This window comes from Pygocentrus nattereri, chromosome 2 (assembly GCF_015220715.1).
Source record: "Pygocentrus nattereri isolate fPygNat1 chromosome 2, fPygNat1.pri, whole genome shotgun sequence".
NCBI lineage: Eukaryota > Metazoa > Chordata > Actinopteri > Characiformes > Serrasalmidae > Pygocentrus > Pygocentrus nattereri.
In genome coordinates, this window is record NC_051212.1 from 9302390 (window position 1) to 9328518 (window position 26129).

Below are 26129 nucleotides of genomic sequence, written 5' to 3' on the forward strand. Positions count from 1 at the left end.
TTTCAAATCCATTGCCGTGTTGTGCACAGGCATAATTTCGTGAGTGGGTTTTGGGAACCATTCTGGTGGGCTAAGTCAAACATCCTCATGGGGGCCAGACTTTGGGCAGTCCTGCTTTAAGTGAATAAGCTAAGATGTGATCCCCTCATAGCCCAGTGGTGTTTACTGGACAGATCTCAATGAAAAACAGAAGAAATCTGACTCTTTGAGTGGTTTTCCAGCAAACATCTCTATATGGGATCTCTGAAGTCAGGCTGTGGGTGAAGAGTATTAAATGGCAGATGTTAGGTGGAGTCGTATTCTTCTTTAAACAGGGGAGAGCCGCTTTAAAATGGTGAGCGCACATGCTGGAAAACCCCAAAGCCTTCAGGCCAGCCTTGGCTGCTTCTGGCATCATGGAGGTGTTTGAATGCACACACGAGCAGCGCACACACATGCAGCCATAAAAAGCGGAGGAGCTCCTCATCAGCAGTATTAAACGGACAGAGCTGGGCTCAGAGTGCTGCTGGATGTATGAAGCTGAGCGCAAACCCAAGAGCAGAGGTAACCTCCTCTATAAGAGCTCACTGAGGTAAGAGCCATATTCCTCTAATGCTGCCTTAACAGTGAACATTGGCTGATAATTGAATGAATTGATATAATAAACTAAATATGAATTTAGACCATATTCGTGTTAGATACATGAAACACGCCTCCTCTGTTTAATAAGAGAACACACTGGTTGTGTTTAAAGTAAAACTAAATGTGCTGCCGTGAACTGGACACACAATTGTTGTGCACTCCAGAGAGCGTTTCATGTTGGGAAGCGTTGTTTTCTTTTCTTAGAGTTTCTTCTAGTTTAATTTACAGCACCAAAGTCTTAAGATGTGTTTCTTGCTTCATTTGCTGTATAACACAGTAAATCACAGTACAGGGTTATGATAAATGTTTCATAATGTTCTACCCTTTGTCAGCATTTTAAAGTGTATTAGTCATTCATTTTCATATTCAGTTCAATTCAGTTCAATGAATTTAATTTCAGTTCAATTTTATCTCATTCAGTTACGTTTGGTTCAGTTCAGAAAGGCTCTGAAGGTCAGATTGGTTCAATTCAGCTTGATTCAGTTCAATTCAGTTCACGGATCTGATTGAATTCAGTTTGTTTATTTCATTTCAACTGAATTCAGTTCAGTTCAGTTCAGTTCAGTTTAGTTCGACTAGACTGAATTAAATTCAGATCTGTTCAGGTCAGTTCAGTTCAGATCATTTATTTTTATTTAAACTCAATTTAGTCAATTCAGTACATTTTAGTTTTAATTAGATTGATTTAAATTCATAGTCATTTCAGTTCAGTTTCTTTAAATTCAGTCCATCTTGATTCAGTTCAGATCAGTTCATTTGATTCAGATCAGTTCTGCTTAGTTTAACTCTGTTCATTTCATTTTATTCAGTTCAGTAACTGAAATTTTCAGTAGCTGTTGAGGTCATTTCATTTTAGTTTGATTCAGTTCTGTTCCGGTCTGTTTAGTTAATTGTAGTTCTGTTAAATTCTGTTCTGATGAGTTCAGCACAGCGCAGAGCTGCACTTCAGTTCAATTCATTTCACTTCAGTTCAGTTTGATTCAATTCGATTCTATTCCGTTCAGTTCAGTTTTGTTCGGTTCAGCTCAGCCAAGTTCAGATCGCCTCAAATCAGTTCAGTTTATTTGAGTTCAATTCAGTTCGGTTTGATTTATTTCAGGATGGTTTGATTCGCTCCATATCAGCGTTGTTAGTTGACACTGTGGCTTTTGTGAGATTATGAGATTAGTGTAAAGTGTAAGATTAATGGTTCTGTGAGTTTAGTGTCAGAGTACACTGACAGTAGCGAAAGTCTTTTGTTAACTGCTGTGAAAAGCACATTCAACAGTCAAAGGCACTACATTTACTGGCCTCGAAGCTGTGTAGTGTGCTGATGGAGCCAGACATGGATTTGGTTAGAAACGGAGCCGTGACTCAGGTTTCAGGCAGACGCTGAAAAGCCCCAGGCCTCTGTTCATGGTTTTAATTGAGAAAATCTTTGCACGTGACATATTTTGTTTTACCAAGTGACTTTTCAGTCAGTTCAAAATGAAAAACAGAAGAAGCCGTCGCCCTGTAGAACCCATTCACCATCCATGTGTAATCTGACAAACACTCTTGACAACAAAGGTTTGCTTGGTTAGATGGTTTGGGGGGATTAAAGGGTTTAGAACATTATGTAGACTATTATACAACTTTAAAAAAGATTATTTCCACTCACATCTCACTTACAATAATGATTGAATTATGAAGAACCGGCCATTGAAAGTGGTGAAATAACCCCCCCGGAAAGCCTAAGGGATAAAGGGGGCCAATAACAATGTGAATAAAAATAGAATATTACAAAATTAATAATCATTTGTGCACACGGCTTTCTACTGCAAAAGTGGATGGACAAATTTTACCTGCAGACTGATATAAACAAATGCTGTAATTATTCCATGTTTCATTTAAAGACATTAAACTATGCTTTTGTAGATTCTACTGACATCTGTCATTTTAGGAAAATAATCACAGTGTACAATCACATCATTCTACTGCCTTAAAAACTAAGACGTTTTTGTTCATTTCACATTTTAGTCTTTCCAGTGGTTGCAGTTATAACGCTATAAAGTTTGGTCAGTAGGGGGAGCAGTGCACTAACTGCTCGACCTCAAACTCCACCTTCAAACCCAGCAGTTGGTTCAAAAGCTGTTGAATGCTGTCATTTTGCTGGCGTTTGGTTGAAATATCAGCCTAAATTAGTGCGTTATTAACGTAAATGATAGGAAAATGAGGTGCTGGTCACCTGCGCTTGATTTCACGCACCGAAACTGATTCTTTTTCTTTCAAATCTCTTCTTCTTTGCAAGTTATGTTGAAGCAACAAGGGCCTGGCTTTAATTCCCAGCCGGGCGATGAGGGTCCTTTCTGTGTTCTCCCTGTGTCCACAAGGGTTTCCTCCCACAGTCCAAAGACATGAAGTCAGGCCAAGCCGTTAGAGATGGGATCCAACAGCTCACCAAAGCGTTGACTGACAGCAACCAGTCAGGGTTGTGACTGGATAAGTTAAACTCGCTTTCTGATTGGACCGGTTCAAGTTTTCCGATTGGTCCATCAATTTGCCGTCAAAACAGGGTCGACAATTTGCAGTTGTGAAAGGTTCGCACAAACAGAAATAGAGACGCTTTCACAGATTTGTACTGTCACGCTGAAAAACTCCCGCTGTCACACTGGGAACTTCAAAATTCTCATGTGATTTTCCGGTCGGACACGGTGTAAATCACATTTACAACATTTCGTTTACAAATGCCGATATTTTATACACAAAAATTCAAAAATCCTTTCTAAATATTCCAAATATTTTATGCGTTTGTGACTGATTTACGTGTATTTAGCTCAAACACAACTCAAACTTCAGTACAAACATCAGTGAACGTCGTTTTACAAGCTCAAAGTCTTTCTTTGACTCAATGCTGCTGGATCTCCGTGCTGAAGGCAGAGACACCACCCTCACCGATACAGACCTCAGTTTACGTTTAGGAACAACCCTTTAAACTTTACACGAACTGTTTCTAGCGGTTAGTTCCTGGGTTTTCAAACAACATCAGCTGGTTCTTATTTTTATCTGCATAACTGGCCGTGTGTTCGGAGTAAAGCAGATATCCTGGCATTCGTTATAAATGGTGTTTGTCCTAATTGGCAACACTGTAAAAATGTTAGTGCACTCATACCTTAATATACAGCTAGATGCTGTATTTGCACAGTTTTTCTCACTGTATTTCTAGTGTGAAGCTCATATGTGCTCGAATGTGAGCTCTGAGCTCTCTGAGGGTCCTCAGTTCTGCTACACCATGTAGTGCAACATGTGAAGATACATGCAAAGTGGGCAAATCTATCATCTACACTCTGGAAGCGAATGCTTGAATTCATACTGTTAGATAGTTCAGAGAAGAGGGATTATACTGTCTTATATTACAGTAACACTGTAGGACTGTTCATCAATTACAGCAGGAACTGAACCTCACGTTGGAGCAGTTACTGCTAGTGTTGTAGACAAGAGCACTAGATTAGAGTCAGACTCAAGACCGAGACCTGGACACATCCAGCCCGAATCAATACCAAGACACTATAGGAGTCGAGTCTGAGACGAGACTGGAAAGGAATGTGAGGAATATGCTTGGAATATTAGATACACTCTATAAAATAAGGTTCTTCTTGGGTTCTTTAGTAACTGGGATGGTTCTGTTTAGAAGCACACAATTAAAACAGATTGGTCTTCAAGGGTTCTTCTGTAAAGAAAACAGTAAGAACTCTTTGCATGATTAAAGCGTTCTCTGCATTGTTAAAGGGTTCTTCAGTTTGACGGAGCTGAAATGGTTCCATATATCACCAATAGGGTTCTTCTATTGTTACCAGCTAGACGTCATAAAAGTAGAAGAATGCTTTTTGGTGCTATAGAACCCCAAAAAGTTTGATATAGAACCATGAGCACTCATGCATGTTTAAATGGTTCTCTGCATGCTGAACAGGTTCTTCAGATTGATGGAGATGTGTTTTATATGGTTTTATGTAGAACTTTTTTGAAAATGGTTCTATATATTACCAGTAGGGTTCTTTTATTGCTTAACATTCTAAAAATAGCAGAACGCTTTTTGGTGCTATAGAACCCAAAAAGGTGCTGTGTAAAACCATGAACACTCATGCATGTTCAAATGGTTCTCTGCATGGTGAAAAGGTTCTTCAGATTGATGGAGAAAGGCTTTTATATGGTTCTGTATAGAACCTTTTAGAAAATGGTTCCATATATCACCAATAGGGTTCTTCTATTATTGCCAGCTAGACGTCATAAAAATAGAAGAATGCTTTTTGATGCTATAGAACCCCAAAAAGTTTGATATAGAACCATGAACACTCATGCATGTTTAAATGGTTCTCTGCATGGTGAACAGGTTCTTCAGATTGATGGAGAGTGTGTTTTATATGGTTCTATATAGAACCTTTTTGAAAATGGTTCTATATACAGTATCAACACAAGGGTTCTTCTATTGTTACCAGCTTGACATCATAACAATAGAAAAGACAACTTCTTGGTGCTATAGAACCCCAAAAGGTTCTGTATAGAACTGTATATAACACATTTTCCATCAATCAGAACATTTACACCATGCTAAGAACCATTTAAGCATGAAATGGTTCTAGATAAAACCATTCCCGTTACTAAAGAACCCTTTTTTTTGAGTGTACTGTTTAGAAAGTGTGACCGCTTTGAAACACTTACGGAGTATCTGTGAAGGATCAGTGAGTGAAGGGGGGTCTTGGCCGGTATCAGGCAGTCTGTAAGTGTTCCTCCAGGGGGGATTACGTCTGTGAGCCCTGGGTGATGGTTTTATACACAAGCCATTTCCTCCACACACGTACAGCCGAGCTCCTCAGAGGAAAGTCCTGCTCAGTCTGATTAATGCTGGAAGGCTACTGGCAGGCGACAGGGTGTTTATAAAAAGAGATCTACACTTGGTTCCCAATCACCTGCCCTCCCCCTTCTACCTCTCTCTTCCCCCCATCCCGCCTTCCAAGCTAAGAGAGCAATATGACTCCTATATTAAGCTCCTTGGGACGGAATAATCGCTGCTCCTTCATTTCCCAACTCCCAGCACATTACACTATCCCGCTTCCGGCTTCAACAGTGCTAAGGAGAAAACACTCCATCATGTTTGTGAATGATGGACGGCTTTCTGTTACAGTTCTGCAGTGCTCAGTCTTATAAACTACTGCTGGTGTATGTGCAGTCCGGTGTAAAAGTCAGAGGCCATCCTATGTCCTGCTCTTCATAGTCTGCCTTCAAATCCCTGTTAAAAACCTTCCTTTTTTCTTTCTTTTTACTTTCCTTGATTTTTTTCTTGAGACTATGGAAAGCGTCCTTGGGTTTGTGAAAGGTGCTATATACACTGTTCAGTTGCTTGTTAACCCAAATAGCTAATCAGCCAATCACACGGCTGCAACTCAGTGCATTGAGGCCTGTAGAGGTGGTCAAGACAACTTGCTGAAGTGCAGACCGAGCATCAGAACGGGGAAGAAAGGGGATTTAAGGGACTTTGAACGTGGCGTGGTTGTTGGTACCAGACGGGCTGGTCTGAGTATTTCAGAAACTGCTGATCTGCTGGGATTTTCACACACAACCATCTCCAGGGTTTACAGAGAACGGTCCGAAAAAGAGGAAATATCCAGTGAGCGGTCAGTTGTGTGGACGGAAATGCCTTGTTGATGTGAGAGGTCAGAGGAGAATGGACAGACTGGTTCCAGATGATAGAAAGGCAACAGGAACTCAAATAACCAACCAGAATCTCTGAGGAACGTTTCCAACACCTTGTTGAAAGTGTGCCACGAAGAATTAAGGCAGCTCTGAAGGCAAAAGGGGGTCCAACCTTTCACTAGCAAGGTGTGCCTAATAAAGTGGCCGGTGAGTGTACGTTGAACTTATTATCTTTTTGATGTAATTTCCAGTCAAAGTGATATAAGATAAATAACCCACTTGCACAATAAAGAGGCAAGTCCTTGTAAACATCTAAGGTCTGAATTTTCAATAATTTTTAAAATGGTTTTTAAATAGTTTGGTCAAATGGCCCATATAGCCATTTCATTCACTGTCAAAAATGTCCAGTAAACCTACACTTCTTCTAAGTTTTTAGGGGTAATGATGTCATAGTTAAAACAGACATAAATCTGAAAAAAAAAGTATTTTCTTTGGGGCCTTTCTCGCCTTATAACGACCTGCTTATATCCGTCCCCCAAGAACAGATAAAAAAATGTGTTTTAGGCCAGAATATCTGGCAGTAAAGTCTTCAGACGTCTGAATAACTCACTTGCACCATGAAGAGGGAAGTCAAAGGAAAATAAGTGAAAAAACAGGAGTTTCCTAAACTGGAGTTCGAAAAATTCACGGACAGTCTACAGAAAATGTGCCTCCTAACAGCCACCTGGAAGACCTGGTAGACACTAAAACTGCCCCTATCAGATAAACAGCACTTAAAGCTTTCATCTCTGAGAGAGAGGAGAAGATCAAGCTGCTTCAGATCTGAAAACATCCACAGGTGTTTCTCTCCATCCTTCCACTGTGAGAAGACCACTCAGTGCTATGGGTCTGAAAGGATGTGTCAATAAGAGCCTCACTAAGAAAAGGAAACAAACTCATTCAGAGTGAAATAGTTTGCTGTGGAGAAACTTATAGACTCAGATGTCTTTAAAGTGGTGGTGATAGGAACCAGGAGTCACAATGTCTACAGCACAAATATGGATCAATGCAATAAACTGGATCAAAGTCAGAGTTAAAAGCACTTTTCAGGCATTTGACTGGATTAAACTCATAACGGCAATCATAACAGCACCAAAACGTTACTAAATGTTTCAGTTGTGACAATTTAGGGATTAGGGTTTTGGACAGATACATCCCAATATTTCCATAAGTATTCGGTCGCCTGGCTTCACACGCATATGAACTTTAGTGACGTCCCACTCTTAATCCATAGTGTTTAATATGATGTCGGCCCACCCTTTGCAGCTATAACAGCTGCGTTTATGGGAATTTTTGGCCGTTCTTCCAGAAGCACATTTGTGAGGTCAGACACTGATGTTGGACGAGAAGGCCTGGCTCACAGTCTCCACTCTAATTCATCCCAAAGGTGTTCTATGGGGTTGAGGTCAGGACTCTGTGCAGGCCAGTCAAGTTCTTCCACACCAAACTCGCTCATCCATGTCTTTATGGACCTGCTTTGTGCGCTTGGTGATGTAAGGCTTGGATGCAGCTGCTCAGCCATGGAAACCCATTCCATGAAGCTCTCTACGCTGTTCTTGAGCTGATCTGAAGGCCACATGAAGTTTGGAGGTCTGTAGTGATTGACTCTGCAGAAAGTCGGTGACCTCTGCGCACTATGCCCCTCAGCATCCGCTGACCCTGCCCTGTCATTTTACGTGGCCGACCACTTCGTGGCTGAGTTGCTGTCGTTCCCAATCACTTCCACTTTGTTATAATTCCACTGACAGTTGACTGTGGAATATTTAGTAGTGAGGAAATTTCATGACTGGACTTGCTGCTCAGGTGGCGTCCGATCACGGCACCACGCTGGAACTCACTGAGCTCCTGAGAGCGACCCATTCTTTCACTAATGTCTGTAGAAGCAGTCTGCAGGCCTAGGGGCTCGGTTTTATACACCTGTGGCCATGGAAGTGATTGGAACACCTGAATTCAATGATTTGGATGGGCAACGGAATACTTTTGGAAATTTAGTGTATATTTAGCTTACTCTCTCAATTAATGCCTTGAGTTTAAATAGATCACAACATAATCCTTGTAAATCTCTAAGGTCCGAATACTTTTTTGAAATAATTTGGTAGAGTGGCCAAATCAGCCAGTTTATTTTAATTACTTTCCAAAACATCCAATAAACCTACTTGTGTCTTGTAAGTTTTTATATGTAATGCTGATGATGGTAAAATAGGTGTAAACCTGAAACAAATCTTGCCTTATCGTGCTCTACATGTACACCTCCACCGTAAATAAATTAAAAAACTTATTTATAGTGGACGGAAAGTTATCTCACAACTTTCACACAACAATGTCTCACACATTATATCGTGTATTTGTAGCCATTTATTGTAACAACGTCTGGCAGTACAGTCTTCAGACATCTGGTCCCCATCACCATCAATGTAAACAATTCTGACCCAGTATGAATCCACCCTGAAACACTTTGTTTACATCTCACCCTTTTAATTATGCAGTCATTTTGAACCCCCCTTTTTAGTTTTCAGGTTATATTACTAAGAAGAAGTTTGTTTATAACACTACAGATGGGAGATGTGATGGTCTGAACTTCCTCACAGACATCATGGAGAGCCGTGTTATGAAATGTGTCCATAAACCGCCAAAGAAACATTTTAATGAGTTGCTGAGAAATGGGACACTTAAACGTCTCAAACAGTAAATGAAAGTTGTTTGAAGGCTTCATGTTGATCCATTTTGGATGCAAATGTTGCCAGTGAAGTAAGGAAGTTTGATCAAGTGAAGTGTGCTGACTACATTGATATACAAGAGACCTTATTTATTTTCTGAGACTTCTAATAGTAGCAGAATCAGCCTGTTTTTCTCTGTCACTGTCTTCTTTTTGACAAATGATGAAGTGGGGAGTTTCACCACAGCCGTGATTTTGGACTGGGAAATGAACCAAATTCTTTCCCATTATATCTTTTCAGACAGCTGAACGGCCTGGATATTTTCACGAAACCACTGAAACAGAGGCTACTCGTTTTTTTCTGCCAGGTTGTGTATAAGCGCATGGCTTTCGCTTAATTCTGCTGATGATTTAACTGTGCCAGGTCAGTGGAGTGGGGCCTCTGCTGTGCTAATTTTTTGCACAGTCGGCCCATTTCTACATCTGTCAAGTGCTTGCAATTACAGCAATTTTCCCAACATGCTACATCGACACCCTCGGAGTGGGATTTGGCCGGTTGGGCTCGCCTCATTCGTTTTTTCAACTAAGAGCTGTCAACGGTACTGGCTAGACTTACTCCTGGACGAGCGAGTGGTAGAAAGCGTCTATTGGCGAGGCTCTTTCACACATGATCCAGGTGCCTTTCATTGTGCCTTCAAGACCATTTACCTCAATGCACAGTCCTGGCTCACAAAAATAGATTACAGAGCCTGCAGATGCATTATTCATGCATATATGTCTGCTGCTTCTTTCCATTTCAGACAATATACAGCTTACAGATGTCGCCATTTACAACAGAAAAAGAAATCCAAGCTTTGCAAATTCTGTAGAACATTCATCAGCAGACACAACAGTTTTTCATTGTTCACTTAATGTTTAGTCTGCAGGTTTGTTTGCTGTGGTGGAATGTGTAAGCAGAGAGGTCAAGCAGTTCACTCGCAAATCAAGTCAGAATGCTTGGACTTCTCATCCACGTTAAAGTGGTTAAGAGGTTTATGACGTTAAAGTGGTTATGAGGTTAAGATCTCAACCACTGGGCTGCGGCACTGCTGAAATCCTTTATTTCATTATTATTGATAATGTACAGCGCTCTGCATAATACAGAAACCACACTTCATTTATTTAGTTGCAAGTCAAAACAGGGATTAAGTGTAATGCACTCATTTTTCCTGAGATATTTATGTGGAGACATAAAATATTTCACTTGCGTAAGGACAAAAAAAACATTAAAATACACTTTTAACAACCGTGCAAGGCCTGGTAGACCACCAAACCTGTCGCCATCACACAAACAGTGCTTAAATCGTTCATCTTTTGTAGAGTAAGTTAAGCTGCACCACTCTTGTTTCAGTCTTAGATGACCTCAATAAAAAAACGCAGTGTATGTAAACAATCTGTTCTTTTTTTTTATAACAAAACACCATTTCAAAGCTGCACTATGTAAGATTTGGGGATTTGGGGACCTCTCTGGTGGACATGTGTAATTGCATGCATTGTTTGGAAGAAAATTTTGTAACATGGGTTGTGCTTTGGACCCCTTCCCCGGGTGGATGAATCTGATGATTGCGAGTGCATTGAAAGAGAATTTATATAAAAATTGTTGAATTATCTACTATTGTCATCAGTATAATGCTGATTTTGCATTTGAGACCTGAATATTGAGCCAGTCATTCTTACTGAGCCTGTGTGTGTGACATTAATACACCTCTGACTTGAGTGATACTTGTTTAATCTCACAAACTGGGAAATTCCACCTGCGCATGTAACCCATCCGTGAAGTGAAACACCACATAGACACTAGTGAATACACACATATTAGGGGCAGTGAGAACACTTGCCCGGAGTGGTGGGAATCCCTATCCACAGCGCCCGGGGAGCGATTGGGGGGTTAGGTGTCTTGCTCAAGGACGCTTCAGTCATGGACTGTCGGCACTGGGGATCGAACTGGTAACCTTCCGGTCACAGGACCAGTTCCCTAACCTCCAGCCCACGACTGCCCAGTTTTAAATGACTATTTCAGGCTTTACTGAGTGACTCTCATATTTTACCGTATTTTAGCCTGACTGATTAGTGCTACTTCATACAATTTTAGCAAAAATACTTAAACAGTTCATCTTTAACGCCAGGAAATTTTCTGAAGAAAATCCAAACTTTGTTTTTTCAGAATGTCATTATCTTGAAACTTGAAGTTTCCCAACTTTCTTCCCAATTTAATCAATTCCACCCACTAGTTAGGACTCCCCCAATCACATTATGCTACCAGCACTAGGAGGCTGAAGGCTAGCAGAGGCTTGTGAAGTGCCACTGCATCTTCTCGAACTAACACATTGACATTGGACAGCCGAACGTGCTCGGAGGAAAGAGCCAACCGCCAGACCTGTTACGTCAGCCAACAGACACCTGCGCTGACTAGCATCATGCTGAGAGAGCGAGGCCAGTTGTACTTTCTTGGATTAGTGGATACAGATGGCTGTAGCATCACCAGGGATCAAACCTGCGATCTCCTGATGATAGGGCCAACGCTTAGATGGTATTATCTTGAAACTCTAAAGTCCAGTAAACATTGTTAAGCTCACGAAACCTGTAATATGTATGCTTGTTCTGCCCTGCTGTCCTAGCCTGTGTGATATTTCCCTCAATTCAGTTTTTCTTCTTTTTCTAATTCTAATGTGTTTTATGCTGCTGTTCTCCTGTTCATTGTCAGTACTGTACTTTTTGCATCTGTATTGTAAATTTAAAAAACTTTCTGGCTAATCGACATTTTTGGGTAATTGCATTTCACCTCCAAAGTCAGATGTATAAGCTTTCTGTAAGCTTGACACCTTGCGTGAGAGAATGGCGAATAGCACTTGAAAGCTGTACCATAGAATGTGGACTAAATAACCCTCGCTCTAGCCTGAGATGTGATACCCTGAGGTAGGGGTTCTCCATCTGGGAGGGGGTAACTCCAGGATGTGATTGCAGATTCTTGGTATGCTGCAACTGACCACAGTTTTGTCTCCATACAGATGTTTCTTGGTACAGAAATCTCTTGAATCCTGTGGAAAAAGCTGCATGAAAATGTGAGGAGGGACAATCTGTCATGACTCATGTGCCTAATTTTTTTTAAGGTGACACTGCCAGCTTACTTTGCCAGCATCAGCCAGACTAATTGCCATGGGTCCCAGCGGCTGGAGACTGTGTGCACTCTTCTGCGCCTGGGTATTGAGTGAAAGCATGGGCCTGTCTCGGAGACGAAGGGGCTCAGAGGACGATGGGCTTCCTAAAAAGTGCTCATACACCTTCCTTGTTCCCGAGCAGAAGATCACAGGACCCATCTGTGCAAGCCGCGGACCAGCACTTCCCGACAAGGACCGTGTGACACGGTTGGACATAGTGGATGTGCGTGAGCTGCTGTCCAAGCAGAGGCGTGAGATGGACACTCTGCGGATGGTGGTGGATGTGGATGGCAACATGGTGAGTGAGATGAAGCTTCTGCGGAAGGAGTCGCGCAACATGAACTCACGAGTCACGCAACTCTACATGCAGCTGCTGCACGAGATCATCCGCAAGCGAGACAACTCGCTGGAGATCGCGCAGCTGGAGGGCCGCATCCTCAACGCCACAGCCGAGGCGCTGCGCCTCTCTGCTCGCTACAGGGAGCTTGAGGTACGGTTCTCTGCCCTTGCCTCAGTTGTCAATAACCAGTCCGTCCTGATTGGTGCTCTGGAGGAGAGGTGTTTGCAGGTGTACGGGAGTCGCAGGCAGGAGCCACTTGCCCCACCGCTGGTCCAGGTTGTTCCTGAGAACATCCCAGTGCATGTGCCCCGTCTTTCCAATGAGATTCAGAGGGATCACAGTCGGTCTTTCCCCAGGGACAGGGGCTCCAGAGCGGGCCCAGAACCCACTGGGAGTACCCTGGAAGCTAAACAACCTCCAGATGGCAACTTCAGCTCAGAAGGTAGATCAGAAATAGCAATGAGTTAAACATGTGTGGCTTAAAAATCACTTCACCAGTCTAATGTAGCAGAAGGCATTTCCTCCTACCTAGCTGGGTGTTCTTCTACTCTTTTCAGTGTGTTGGCTGGGATGACTTGGGGAAACTGCTGATGTTTGATGGTATTGAGATCATCTGCCAGCCGATAATAATTTATAAGAAGTTAAGCTATTCTCTATGAGAAAATAATGTGGTTTGACCAACCATGACCACAATGTGTAGTGAGGTTTTCAGGTCTTAAATGCTGAAACAAAGGTAAACATATATATATTAGTTAAAAGGTTCATTTCTGTGAGCACTCCTATGAGATTTTTGGAGCATATCCGTGTTCCCAATGTCCTAGGTTCCCAGGGTTCTACATTCCCAGGGCCCTATTTTCCTAGCATGCTATATTTCCAGGGTCCTATTGTGCCCGGGCCTTATGTTTCTAGAGTTCTATGTTCCCAGAGTTCTATGCTCACAGGGCCTTATATTTTTAGAATTCTTTGTTTCCAGGAGTTCTATGTTCCCAGGGCCTTATGTTTGTAGGGTTCTATATTCTCAGAGTTCTATGCTCACAGGGCCTCACAGTTCTAGAGTTTTATGTTTCCCAGAGTTCTATGTTCCCAGGGCCTTATGCTTCTAGAGTTATTTGTTCCCAGAGTCCACTATTCCAAGAATTCTATGTTCCCAGGGCCTTATGCTTCTAGAGTTATTGTTCCCAGAGTCCACTATTCCAAGAGTTCTATGTTCCCAGGGCCTTATGCTTCTAGAGTTATTTGTTCCCAGAGTCCACTATTCCAAGAGTTCTATGTTCCCAGGGCCTTATGTTTCTAGGGTTCTATTTTCCCAGGGCCTCATATTTCTAGAGTTTTATGTTTCCAGTTCTATGTTCCCAGGGCCTTATGTTTCTAGGGTTCTATGTTCTCAGAGTTCTATGCTCACAGTGCCTCACAGTTCTAGAGTTTTATGTTTCCCAGAGTTCTATGTTCCCAGGGCCTTATGCTTCTAGAGTTATTTGTTCCCAGAGTCCACTATTCCAAGAATTCTATGTTCCCAGGGCCTTATGCTTCTAGAGTTATTGTTCCCAGAGTCCACTATTCCAAGAGTTCTATGTTCCAGGGGTCCTGTGTTCAATTCTTTATATGATATTCCATATTTAAATATGATGCATTAAGGCAACTTACAAAAGGTTTCCTGAGGTCATGGGGTTTATGGTCGTACAGGGAACAACGAGGTGTAGATTTTTCAGTAGGAACCCACTTAGCACACTAGCCTAACCTCAGTGAGAAAACTAGTTAGTTAAGCAAACGTTGTAAATCAAACTGTAATAGTGTAGAATCTAGTTTCTGAATCAGTGCTTTGTCTGACTGAAGCGCGAACACAGCCCTTCGTTTTCATTGTTGCTAGTTGTGTAGCCCTTAACTCGCCACGTAACATGTTAACAGGATAACTTAATAGGTAAGCCTAACAAACCTGGGATGGTATAAGGGGAAATTGAGTTTATTCACAGCCAGGGATGTATCTAGAACTTCCAGAAGGCCTAGCGTTCTTTCCTCGCATAATTTATTCCACCCACTGGAGATCAAAACGTGATTGGTTGATTTCACCGTCACTTCCTAATTATGCTGATAGCTAATCTAACACGTACGGCCTTTAATCCAGTTCCTGAGTCCTAACCAATGGGACGGCTCATACGGCTGTAAGGCCCAATCCCATTTCACCTCTCGCCCCTACCACTGAGCCCTTACACCTCTGTTTTGCACCTTCACGTCTAAGGGTAGGGCGTCCCGAATTTTGTTGAGATAGAGGGGTAGGGTGAAGCGTTAGGGCTGCATGACTCTCCAGACAGAGGTTGAAAAACCAACAAGATGACTGAGTGAGTGACCAAAGAAAACCACAAATTCCATTAAAAAATTAATGAAAATCTTAGTTTTAATTTAGTTGAATATCACTTCATTGCATTAAGGCTCTTTTCTTCATAACAAGCAGAAAAAAATCACTAGTAGTTTGCTGATGTCTCTAGCTAGCTAGAGCATTGAGCTTCCCGTTCCACCTTAAATGGAGCCTCAGGCCTCATAACTGCTGCACCATTTAAGGTGTAACCTGAACATTTTAACAAGAACCTGGCAAATAACTGACTTCAGTTTCATTTCACTGAAGAATTAGGGGTGGGCAATGATAAATACTTGCCATCCCCCCTCTTTAAAGGCATATGATGCCCTAAATGTAACTAAAGCCCAGCACTGAGGTTGCTGAACCCTCCTCTGCTGTCACTGAAGACAGGCAGGGTCGCCTACAGAGCAGCGCTAGTTGCCAATTATTGAAGTGATGTCCTTTTTGTTTGAGCGTCCCATTTTGTAGGTGAAGATTTCAACCACTATCCCTTGTAACTCAGATCCAAGGGGCACAGTGTCACTCAAAACAAGGGGTAGGGATAAAAATAAGAAATGGGATTGGGCCTGACTATCTAGATACCACAAAAAAAAAAAAACAAAAAACAAAAACAAAACCTGATTGGACATTTTTACACTAGGTGGTTAAAGAATTTGACCTTTTTTGTTTCCCCCTGAAATCGAACAATGACACTGAATGTAAATTCAAGCATGATTCAATTGAAGAAAACTCAGTTATAGACCTGCAGTTCCCAGAAATCATTCAGCCTCCTCTGAAGGACTGGAAGGCTCTGAGGGTTCCCCGCTGTAAAAATCAACCAGACCCCGTTTCAGAGAATATTCACCAATCAGCAGAAATATCTACACCTTCTGCAGTTCTACTCATAAAACTGGAGTCCAAATGTATTTCAACATCTCGGCCCTAAAGAAAATAGATCCTGCACATTTTTAAAGACATGTTTCAAGATCTTGGCTTTCTCGGTCCAACTGACCACGAAGAACATGATATCTGTGCTAGGTCACCTCGCCAAGAAGGCAGCGCAGCTTTTCAAACAAGCAGACCACAAGTACAACGCGTCTGTTTGTTTTTACAGCCCAGCCGCCTGCTGTTCGCCCTCTGCGCCGGATGAAAGATTTAACTTTAACACACTTAATGGCTGAGATGTAAAGGCTGACGGGAAACACAATAATTACATTTTCCTTATAAACAACCCGCTCTTTTCAAAACCTTTCAGCTTTTAAATGCGTATTAAATTGTGCCCGTTCTCATTATTCTCCTCTCCTTGGTTTTCGAGGTCCTTTCCGTGACTGCCTCCACGCGATACAGGCTGGCCACGATACCAGCGGGATGTACCTCCTGAAACCGGATGGGACCGAGAGGCCGTTCCAGGCCTGGTGCGAGCATGACCTGGACAACGGAGGCTGGACCATCATTCAGAGGAGGAAGGATGGATCTGTCAACTTTTTCAGGAACTGGGAGAGTTATAAGGTGAAATGGAGCTCCATTGATCGATCAATGCGTTTGGCTTATTCCTATAACATTGCTGTCGGAAGAAAACCTCTGATCTCCAAAATGGAAACTTTGCAGGCGAAGGAAAAAAATGACTTTGCTTTTAATGCAAGTCAGTGGAACCAGACATCTTGGCAATTCTTTCTGGGCCGTTTCTTTTGGTCCATTCTTCATGAAATTTAGATGCAAGGTTTTCCTCCGACAGCAGCGCTAAGCTTTCACTTACTTGTCCAAACAGCTTGAGAACTGATGGAACTACTTTTCAAAGTGTCTGCACAGTGAGACATAAACAAGGCCATTCAGAGCGGTTCTGTGGGGAAATCCCACCCACCTCGCTTTGATTCTCAGCCACGTATGGCTGTGGCATCACTGGTGATCGAACCCGGAATCTCTTGCCAATAGGCACTGTGTTTCAACTGGTGCGCCACAGTTAGAAAGCAGGAATTAAAAACAAAGCTATCAGATTTTGAAGATTCCCACATGAGAGTAGGGTTTCCTCCTGCTTGACATGTGATTTTTCTCTTCTTTTTTTGTTTTCTATGGGAATCTGTTTGTGGTGTTTATACTACATTGCATTCAGTTCTCCAGACCACATACTGCATTGATCTGAGATTTGACCAGACTCTTTTTACCACTCCATCTTTTGACACGGAGCTCTGAGAGCTTGACAGATTGCCATGGCATGTCTGGTAACAACAGATACTCAGTCGCTAGACTGGAAAGCCACTGTTTTTATCCCTCAGAGGAATTCTGTCATTCAGAAACATAAACAAAGTCATTCAGAGTGGTTTGAAGTTAAATGGTTCATTGTAGAGAAACAAGCTCTGATTTCTTTCCAGCGGTGCTGATGGGAACCAGGGATCACAGCACAAATATAGCCAATTTGTTTACTCTCCAAAACCACCAGTGAACCTAAACGGGTCTTCTGAATGTCCTCACTGTTGGAACACAACTTTGTATCTTCATTTTTGTTGTTTTTTGTTCCATCCATCCATCCATCCATCCATTTTCTAAGCCGCTTCTCCGTCAGGGTCGCGGGTGGATGCTGGAGCCTATCCCAGCAGTCTTCGGGCGGAAGGAAATACCAGCTGTCCTTTACAGCATGTTCACATTTTATTCTGAAAAGATGTAGAAATGCTACAGAATTAGGTGGTAAAAAGAGTCATTTTCATTCAAAGTTCAGAGGGTTTTATCCTTCAACGGTGCAGCTGTCATTTTGGAGGTATGAAATAAGTAATAATAAAATATTAAAATAATATTAAAGGTGAAAAAAATAAGTCGGGTTCGACTTGGACTCGAGCCCGACTTGAGTCATGCATTTGATGACTGTAGAGAAAATCGAGAAAGACTTGTGACTTGACTCTGACTCGGACACCAACGACTCAGACTTTGACTCAGACTTCAGCCTTCTGTCTCAGAAAGACTGGAGACCCAATGTGAGCAAGAAACAAAAAAAGCATGACGGCAAAACAAAAGAAGCACAACTTCTCTGACTGAATTTAACACCTTCTGCAGGTAAAACAAGCAAAACGTTCACCACGAGGCTGAGGCTGCCTTTTTATTTACCAGCTTCATATTGGAATTTGTCATTCCACCTTAAATGGTGCAGCAGTTAGTCACCAAAACGTAACTGCTGCACCATTTAAGGTGGAACGGAAAATTCTAACAAGGAGCTGTTTCAGCATTCACCGTTATTTAATGCTCTTTTCTGTAAACTGTGTTCAGCTCAGTCACTCTGGTGTCTGTTGTCCTCTGAATTCAACTGAAACTTGCTGTTGCTTCCAGTTGGCTGAGCTAATTTTAGTGCTGAGCTTGTCTTTATTTTAATCCTGCGTGCCTAATATTCCCATATTATAATATATATATATATATTTATTTATTATATAAAGATATATACAGCCATACACTGATTACATGCTGTCATTAAAAGGCTATAGTACTGTTACCTTCATTCAATAACTTGTTTAGGATTATTGACTTGAGACTCGCCTTGAGACTCGCCTGTACTGACCCGGGCCTTGAATCGAGACTCGACTATCTTGACTCGGGACTTGAGTGTCAAGACTTGAGACCTACTTATCACGTGCAACTGAATGACTTGTGCTGCACCACTGCTTACGATGCCCTGCATGTGCCTCTCCATAGGTTTTAGATTTAAAATGAATGGGTTTTTAAAATGTGCTTTTGTTTCTCAGGACTATCCTAAACATTGTCTCAGGCATCAGGCAATGAGTTCCCAGCCATTTCATGTAATAACTTTCAGTGAAGGAGCTTTTAGAGGCATTAAAGTCTTCAGACATCTGGCTTGGTAAGGTTCTCTTGAGTGTAATATTACACATCAAACCACTCCGAATGACTCAGATTAACATCCTAATGGGACAATTATGCTGACATTTAGAGAAATGAGTGGAATTCCTCTCTGACTAACAATATACATCTGACGTGATGGTCCGTTTGCTGAGAGATTTGAGGCTGGCTTGATTGTCAGTTGCTGGAGTGTCCTAGTTTTCCATTCGGGAGCTCACCAGCTTTTTGCCACAGTCTAATAATCATTGAAACCAGACGTTTTAGTTTTCCCAGCACCGTGAATGAGTCAGCCATAAAAATATGCTTATGTAATGGCCTGTTGTTTTGACTCCCATACATTTCAACATCCTTGTGTCATAAAGCCGTGCAGCTGAGATTCACGGCTCTAACTGTAGGCAACAAAGGAGGACAGCACTCCGTGTGTGTTTATTTTCCAGACTGCGGGTTCATTTTCACCCGGCGCATCAGACTATGAGGTAAAGATGGACGTTATCTAAGCTTACATGCCTGACTGAGTGTTCCGTTCAGCTCTGCCAGAAAACTGGCGCCCCATTTTTCTCCCAAACCCTGACGCTCAGCACTCCGCTAGCTCTTCTAGCTCCCCCAGCAGCGAAAGAGGCCTCTAGAAACCTCAAGTCATTTGTCATTATTCAGATCGCGAAAGGAAAACCTCATTCTGAATCAATAGATTTAAGTTACTTCTATATTTTCTGGGAAGGATGTCGGCCACAAATTGCGCTCGCTTGCGCAAAACGGACGTGAACGGTATCATCGCGATTCCAAACGTGTGGTTGGAGGACAAGTTGAGTAGACTGAGACCTCAGCAGTTTTCAAATCAGGAATTTGCTTTAAAGACGGAACATTTCGAAGCAGCTCTGCAGCAGTTAATCAAAGAGCTCCTGCTGTTTCATTATATGTGCGATTTCTGTGTAACTCAAGCTTTCACCAATCTCATTGTTCGCATGCCAGTAGAACTCTTCGAATTCAGCAGGCATCAAAAGGAGGCTAATAAATAGTCAGTAAGACCTACTAACAGCAACGAGCCCCCGTTTCCGAGCCTGTGTAACACAGCACTACTCAAAACAAATTCTCCCTCCTTTTCATCCTGTTCCAGAAAGGCTTTGGCAACATAGACAGCGAGCACTGGTTGGGGCTGGACAATATTTACAATCTGGCCAAGCAGGGCGACTACAAGCTGCTGGTGGAGATGCAGGACTGGATGGAGAAGAAGGTCTACGCGGCCTACAGCAGCTTCCACCTGGAGCCCGAGAGTGAATCGTACCGGCTGCGTCTGGGCATCTACCAGGGCAACGCCGGGGATTCGTTAACCAGCCATAATGGCAAACAGTTCACCACCCTGGACCGTGACAAGGACACCTTTTCAGGTGACCATCCACCCATTCTACCAAACTGGTTCATGAGTTGAAAACACATTTCAGATTTTTAACTGACTTCTTTTGCTTTGAGTGACTAATTACCAAATTATGTTTATTTAACTAAAACAAATGAGTGAACATTCCATTTTGTCACTAACAAAACAATCGTACTACCAAATGTTTCAGTAGTGACGGTTTCGGTAGTGACACATTTCGGTCATTTGAGCAGAACCCAATAGTAGACGACCATCAAATGCAGCTTTCAATAGCTGTACACACAGCAAAGTATCATAGTTTAATCAAAACACAAAAAACGTTGAATGAAATGCAGAAAATATGTGTTTAGGTCATGACAATTTTAGATCATTCGAGCAGAACTCAAAACACAGGGCAGTACAAGAGTCACAAACAGAGCTTTGAACAGTTGGACACACACAAAATCGTCTTATTTGAATTAAAACACAAAAAAGTTTACTTAATTGCAGAAAAGGTGTGTTTCGGTAATGACAATTTTAGATCATTTGAGCAGAACTCAAACATTCTAGCCAGTACATGACTTAAAAACATAGTTCTGAACAGTTGTACACACATCCTCTTTAATTAAAACACAAAAAAGTTGACTTATTTGAAGAAAGTCTGTGTTTCGGTAGTGATAATATTTAATGATACAATGCTGACTTTCAAACTTTGTGACACAGTTGCCTTAAAACAATGGGATCTAACTGCTCACCAGGTGGCCATGTAAAAATGCAGAGGTGTGGCTAAAATAAGACTAAAACCCTGTGTTTCAGTAGCGACATGAAAACCTGAGACAGTATTTTCTTTTATAAAGTTTAAATTAAACTCATGATACTTCTAAATCTAAATGACATCAAAAGGATTTTAAATTTAACACTGGAAAAAATACAAAAAAAAAGAAAGTGTTTTTTACAAGTTGAACAAGTTGAAGTTTGGCACAGACAAGCTCCCAGTAGAAATCCATTTTTGATCATTTCTATCGATCCGTTCTCCATGAAACATTCCCACAGTGTAAATGGCAGCTGATGTCTTCAACTGTGAAACATGAAAAATGGAAAAAAAAGAAAAAACAACGACACCAGAGTTTTCTACGCACTACTGGGTTCCTCTGACTTTAGGAAAGATGGATGAGGTTTCCTCCGTTGTTGGTTCTAATGTGACTTTTCCTAACTGAACACACAAACTCAGAGCACTCAGAGCACTCAGAGCACTCAGAGCACGGTTCAGACCAGTAATCACTGATTATTGGTTTGTTTCATCAAAGCAGTGACCAAAATGTGACTGATGTATGACTTGCCTATTGAATATGAATATAAATTTGCCTATTCGTGTTTACAAAGTAGTTTAAGACACAAAATTAATACGTGAGAATTTTCAATTTAGATGTTCTAAATTGTGGCAACTGCACTGAGATATCGAGTTATTAACAGAGAAAAGCAGATTAAACAGGAGAAATGGACATGGTTTGTCAGCCTTAAAAGGTTCTCTGACTAATACAGTAGAAGAACTAGTTTTGGTTCACTAATAAACTATATTTGAAAAGGAGATATGATCTTTCCAGATCATATCAAGAACCTTGATATTATGTTTTTTTTTTTTTTAATTTAAGGGCTGTTCCTAGAAACCTTACATTATTTGCAGATTGTTTCAAGATTCTTCAGAGTCTTTTTACAAATATGACTCTTTAAAGAACCATTCACTGGAAGGTTCTTTAGGGAACCTGACGTAGTTCTACAATGGCATCCAATTTTTGGAACATTTATTTTAAAGAATGTCATCAAGAAAGAGGGAAGACCTAAAAACGTGGTGTGGAAATGCTTTTTTATTGGTCCTTTCACACCGAGTGTAATGTTTGGTGGTTAACCACAGAACTGAGAAAGCTAAGGTAAGCCAGTGGGGGGCCACCAAAGCCCTCCGTACTCCTGCTGATGGTAATGAACATCAGTTAAGCTGCCAGTATGATACTTACTAGAGTGTACATCCAGGTTGACACATTCTCCTTTTAAAAGCATCCCTTCATCTATCTGTTGTGGTTGGTATAGTGTAGTATAGTGGGTAACACCTCTTCCTTCTATTCTATAGACGGAGGTTCAACCCCCTCCCTGTGCAAACACCCTACACTATACCATTAAGAGTCCTTGGGCAAGACTCCTAACATTGCTTTCATCTACCTCTGTAAAAAATCACCATCGTTCTAGATAAGTGTGTCTACCAAATGCTGTAAACCTAAGCCCAATAAAAATTGTCCAAAATTTAAAAATGTTAAATAATTTTAACAGCTGTTAACAATGGGTCTCATTCACCAATGTGTTCTTGAGAAGGTTCCTAAGGAAAACATGTTCTTAAATCTCAGAACTGTTCCCACCTTTGTGCTCTTGAGTGTGTGTAGATCCTGTTCTTACCTAAGAACAAATCCCAAATAAGGAAAAACTGCATAAGTGGGTTTCTAAGAAGAAATATCTTCTTAAGAACGGTTGGAGAATGAGGCCCAGTGTTTCTCCTCTCAAGTCAAGGTTTTCATATGACTTCTGAATCTCTCTCCCTCTCCGTCCATCAAACCATCTCCTCTCAACACTCTGGCAGGTAACTGTGCTCACTTCCACAAAGGCGGCTGGTGGTACAACGCGTGTGGGCAGACCAATCTGAACGGAGTGTGGTATTCCGGAGGAGTCTATCGCAGCAAGTTCCAGGATGGAATTTTCTGGGCCGACTACGGTGGAGGCTTCTACTCCATGAAGACTGTGCGCATGATGATCAGGCCCATTGACTGAATCACGAACACTGCCAAAGACTCCACATAGCTACACTTCTCCAAGCATATTCAGAGGCCAAGTGGCCACATTGGAGAGGGGGAAAAAGTCCAGTTCCCAGTTCTGTTTTTAAATGTACATAATAGCTCAGATGGCAGACCTCATGAGCAGGACATGGAGCTCAGCTTGTAAAGGTTCTTCCTCATCCCTGTGTATCCTCTAAGCACATGTCCTCTCTACACATTGCACCAAGGGTGGAGTTTTGGTTTTCCGAGAAACGACGGGCCTTTGTGAAGTTTGATATTTGTCTGCTTGACACTTTTGAAGATTTGAAACCTTATTTCTTTGCTCCTTGAGCTCCACCATAGTATCATTCAACCTGTAAGGCTGTGTCTTCTCAGAACTTGTTACTAGCATAATCGCCAAAACCATGGAATGGGTGCATCCATATATCCCTACATCAGTGATTTAGTCTACTTCTGATCCCTTTGAGAGTCAGTGCATGCTGCAGTTCTATTAATTATATATGCATCATCTGGATTATGAGTAGAACTGCCAAATTTAGCGATTTCCTAATCTGACTTTGAAAGCAGGGGTGACGAAAACTGGAGTCTGAAAAGTGGAAAGTTCATGCTCATGTTCCCCTCATCCCCAGTGGACATGCCACCTCTGCACATCACTAAGATACCAAAAACAATACCAGAGATGTTAATGCAAGTCTTCTCATTCGGGTTGAATCTCTGGGGTGTGCGGCTGAATCGAGTCCCGAGTCTTTAGCAGAGAATCTTTGTTAAGTCTTGCTGCATTACAGGATTGTTCCGCCATATTGGCAGGGTTTGTCCTTTGTTTACATGCTGCAAATGCTCACTAACACTGTCAGAGCTTAAAGACATCGCTGTTTTATTGTATATAAAACATATAACATATTTTAAATACCAATTATATGGTGATAAAATCATGTATCTGTACAAAATCCCAAACAATGGTGTGGAGTAGTGATCTAGATCTAGCCTTCCTAGCTGTGCCTATTCTTTTCACCAATTCAGAGTTTTGCAGGTCATTCAGATCCCCTGTACAGTTTCCAGCTGGTCATTCCGCTCAGCCCCTGACAGATTTAACTCAGGGCCTTGTTTCTCTCAGCGGCTGGACTACTCTACCGCAGCTGGCCTTTTGGCAAGTGTTGCTTTCCTAGCTAGTTAGCAAATCAATGATATTCTTACTGTACTGTACTACATTAAACCCCATAAAACTCCATATTAGATCATGTAAGGCTCACGTTTACACTGAAGAGGCAGTCAATTTAATGTCTTTAAAAGAAACAGATGCATAAATACTAATATTCTGACCCTCTACTATACCTTCCTTCATCTCAAACCCCAGGGAAACAGTGTTTCCAAGGAAAACCATTAGGTTTGTTGATCATGGCAGTATCAATGCATATCTCACCACCAAGCTGAGATTTAAGATCTTGATCTTAATCTTAAAGTCACTTTATCTTAATCTTAATCAATGCATATCTTACCACCAAGCTGAGATTTAAGATCTTAATCTTAAAGTCGCTTAATCTTAATCTTAATCTTAATCAATGCATATCTCACCACCAAGCTGAGATTTAAGATCTTAATCTTAATCTTAAAGTCACTTAATCTTAATCTTAATCAATGCATATCTCACCACCAAGCTGAGATTTAAGATCTTAATCTTAATCTTAAAGTCACTTAATCTTAATCTTAATCAATGCATATCTCACCACCAAGCTGAGATTTAAGATCTTAATCTTAATCTTAAAGTCACTTAATCTTAATCTTAATCAATGCATATCTTACCACCAAGCTGAGATTTAAGATCTTAATCTTAAAATCGCTTAATCTTAATCTTAATCTTAATCAATGCATATCTCATCACCAAGATGAGATTTAAGATCTTAATCTTAATATTAAAGTCACTTAATCTTAATCTTAATCAATGCATATCTCACCACCAAGATGAGATTTAAGATCTTAATATTAATCTTAAAGTCACTTAATCTTAATCTTAATCAATGCATATCTCACCACCAAGCTGAGATTTAAGATCTTAATCTTAATCTTAAAGTCACTTAATCTTAATCTTAATCAATGCATATCTCACCACCAAGCTGAGATTTAAGATCTTAATCTTAATCTTAAAGTCACTTAATCTTAATCTTAATCAATGCATATCTTACCACCAAGCTGAGATTTAAGATCTTAATCTTAAAATCGCTTAATCTTAATCTTAATCAATGCATATCTCATCACCAAGATGAGATTTAAGATCTTAATCTTAATATTAAAGTCACTTAATCTTAATCTTAATCAATGCATATCTCACCACCAAGATGAGATTTATGATCTTAATCTTAATCTTAAAGTCACTTAATCTTAATCTTAATCAATGCATATCTCACCACCAAGCTGAGATTTAAGATCTTAATCTTAATCTTAAAGTCACTTAATCTTAATCTTAATCAATGCATATCTTACCACCAAGCTGAGATTTAAGATCTTAATCTTAAAATCGCTTAATCTTAATCTTAATCAATGCATATCTCATCACCAAGATGAGATTTAAGATCTTAATCTTAAACTTAATCAATCACCACCAAGATGAGATTTGCTTCATATTCACCAGCTTCCCTTCTGAAACACCAACACAGATCAGCATGAATTCCATGCTAGTCTAAACTGGTTTATGCTGATTTAGCTGGTCACCCAGCATGGTTATCCTGGATGACCAGCATGCCAGCATCCACAAAACATCATATTTGCTCATTTTTCTGGGGGGGGGTCTCCTTCAAATCTTTTAATGGTGAAGGACTTACTTTCTTCTGACTTTGAGGTGTTTGTAAACAGTTAGTTTGCCGATTCCAAATGTCCTAAATCCACTAAATGGTGTTAAAAGTCAGCTTGAGGCTCATGTTTATTGCTACTTTCACTCAAGGTGCCAAATATATGGGGTTCTGGGGGTGTCCAGGGGGTCCTAATCTGTTGGATCGCTTGAATGTCTCAAAGTTCTGGGGGGAAAATAAACTAAATAAATGTTTAGCTGCTTCACCCACAGTCAGGGAGCTTCTGTCTTTGGTGTTCTTAGCTAGGTAGAGATGCAGCTCTGGTCTGCCTCGGGGTGGAGCTGCAGCAAACTGGTTCAACCAGTTGGTTCTTCATAGCTTTATAACTGAAACTATGCCTGGGATACATTTGAAAAAGTTCACAATAAGCAGCAGCACGTCTGTAAAGCTGAAGGAGATGCGTAAGATCTCAATGAATGTGTGGAAAAACACCTTAGACCATAAA

At 41.1% G+C, this 26129-nt stretch overlaps 1 protein-coding gene across 1 annotated transcript; it reads left to right on the forward strand.

The window, feature by feature from the left end:
• The first annotated feature begins 354 nt into the window (after positions 1 to 354).
• Positions 355 to 25895, forward strand: angptl1b (angiopoietin-like 1b). Its single transcript, XM_017720137.2, has 5 exons — positions 355 to 571; positions 12115 to 12944; positions 16150 to 16343; positions 19786 to 20056; positions 22649 to 25895. Exons 2-5 carry the CDS (start codon positions 12161 to 12163, stop codon positions 22834 to 22836), a joined length of 1437 nt encoding a protein of 478 aa, XP_017575626.1. The 5' UTR covers positions 355 to 571; positions 12115 to 12160; the 3' UTR covers positions 22837 to 25895.
• The last annotated feature ends 234 nt before the right edge of the window (positions 25896 to 26129 follow it).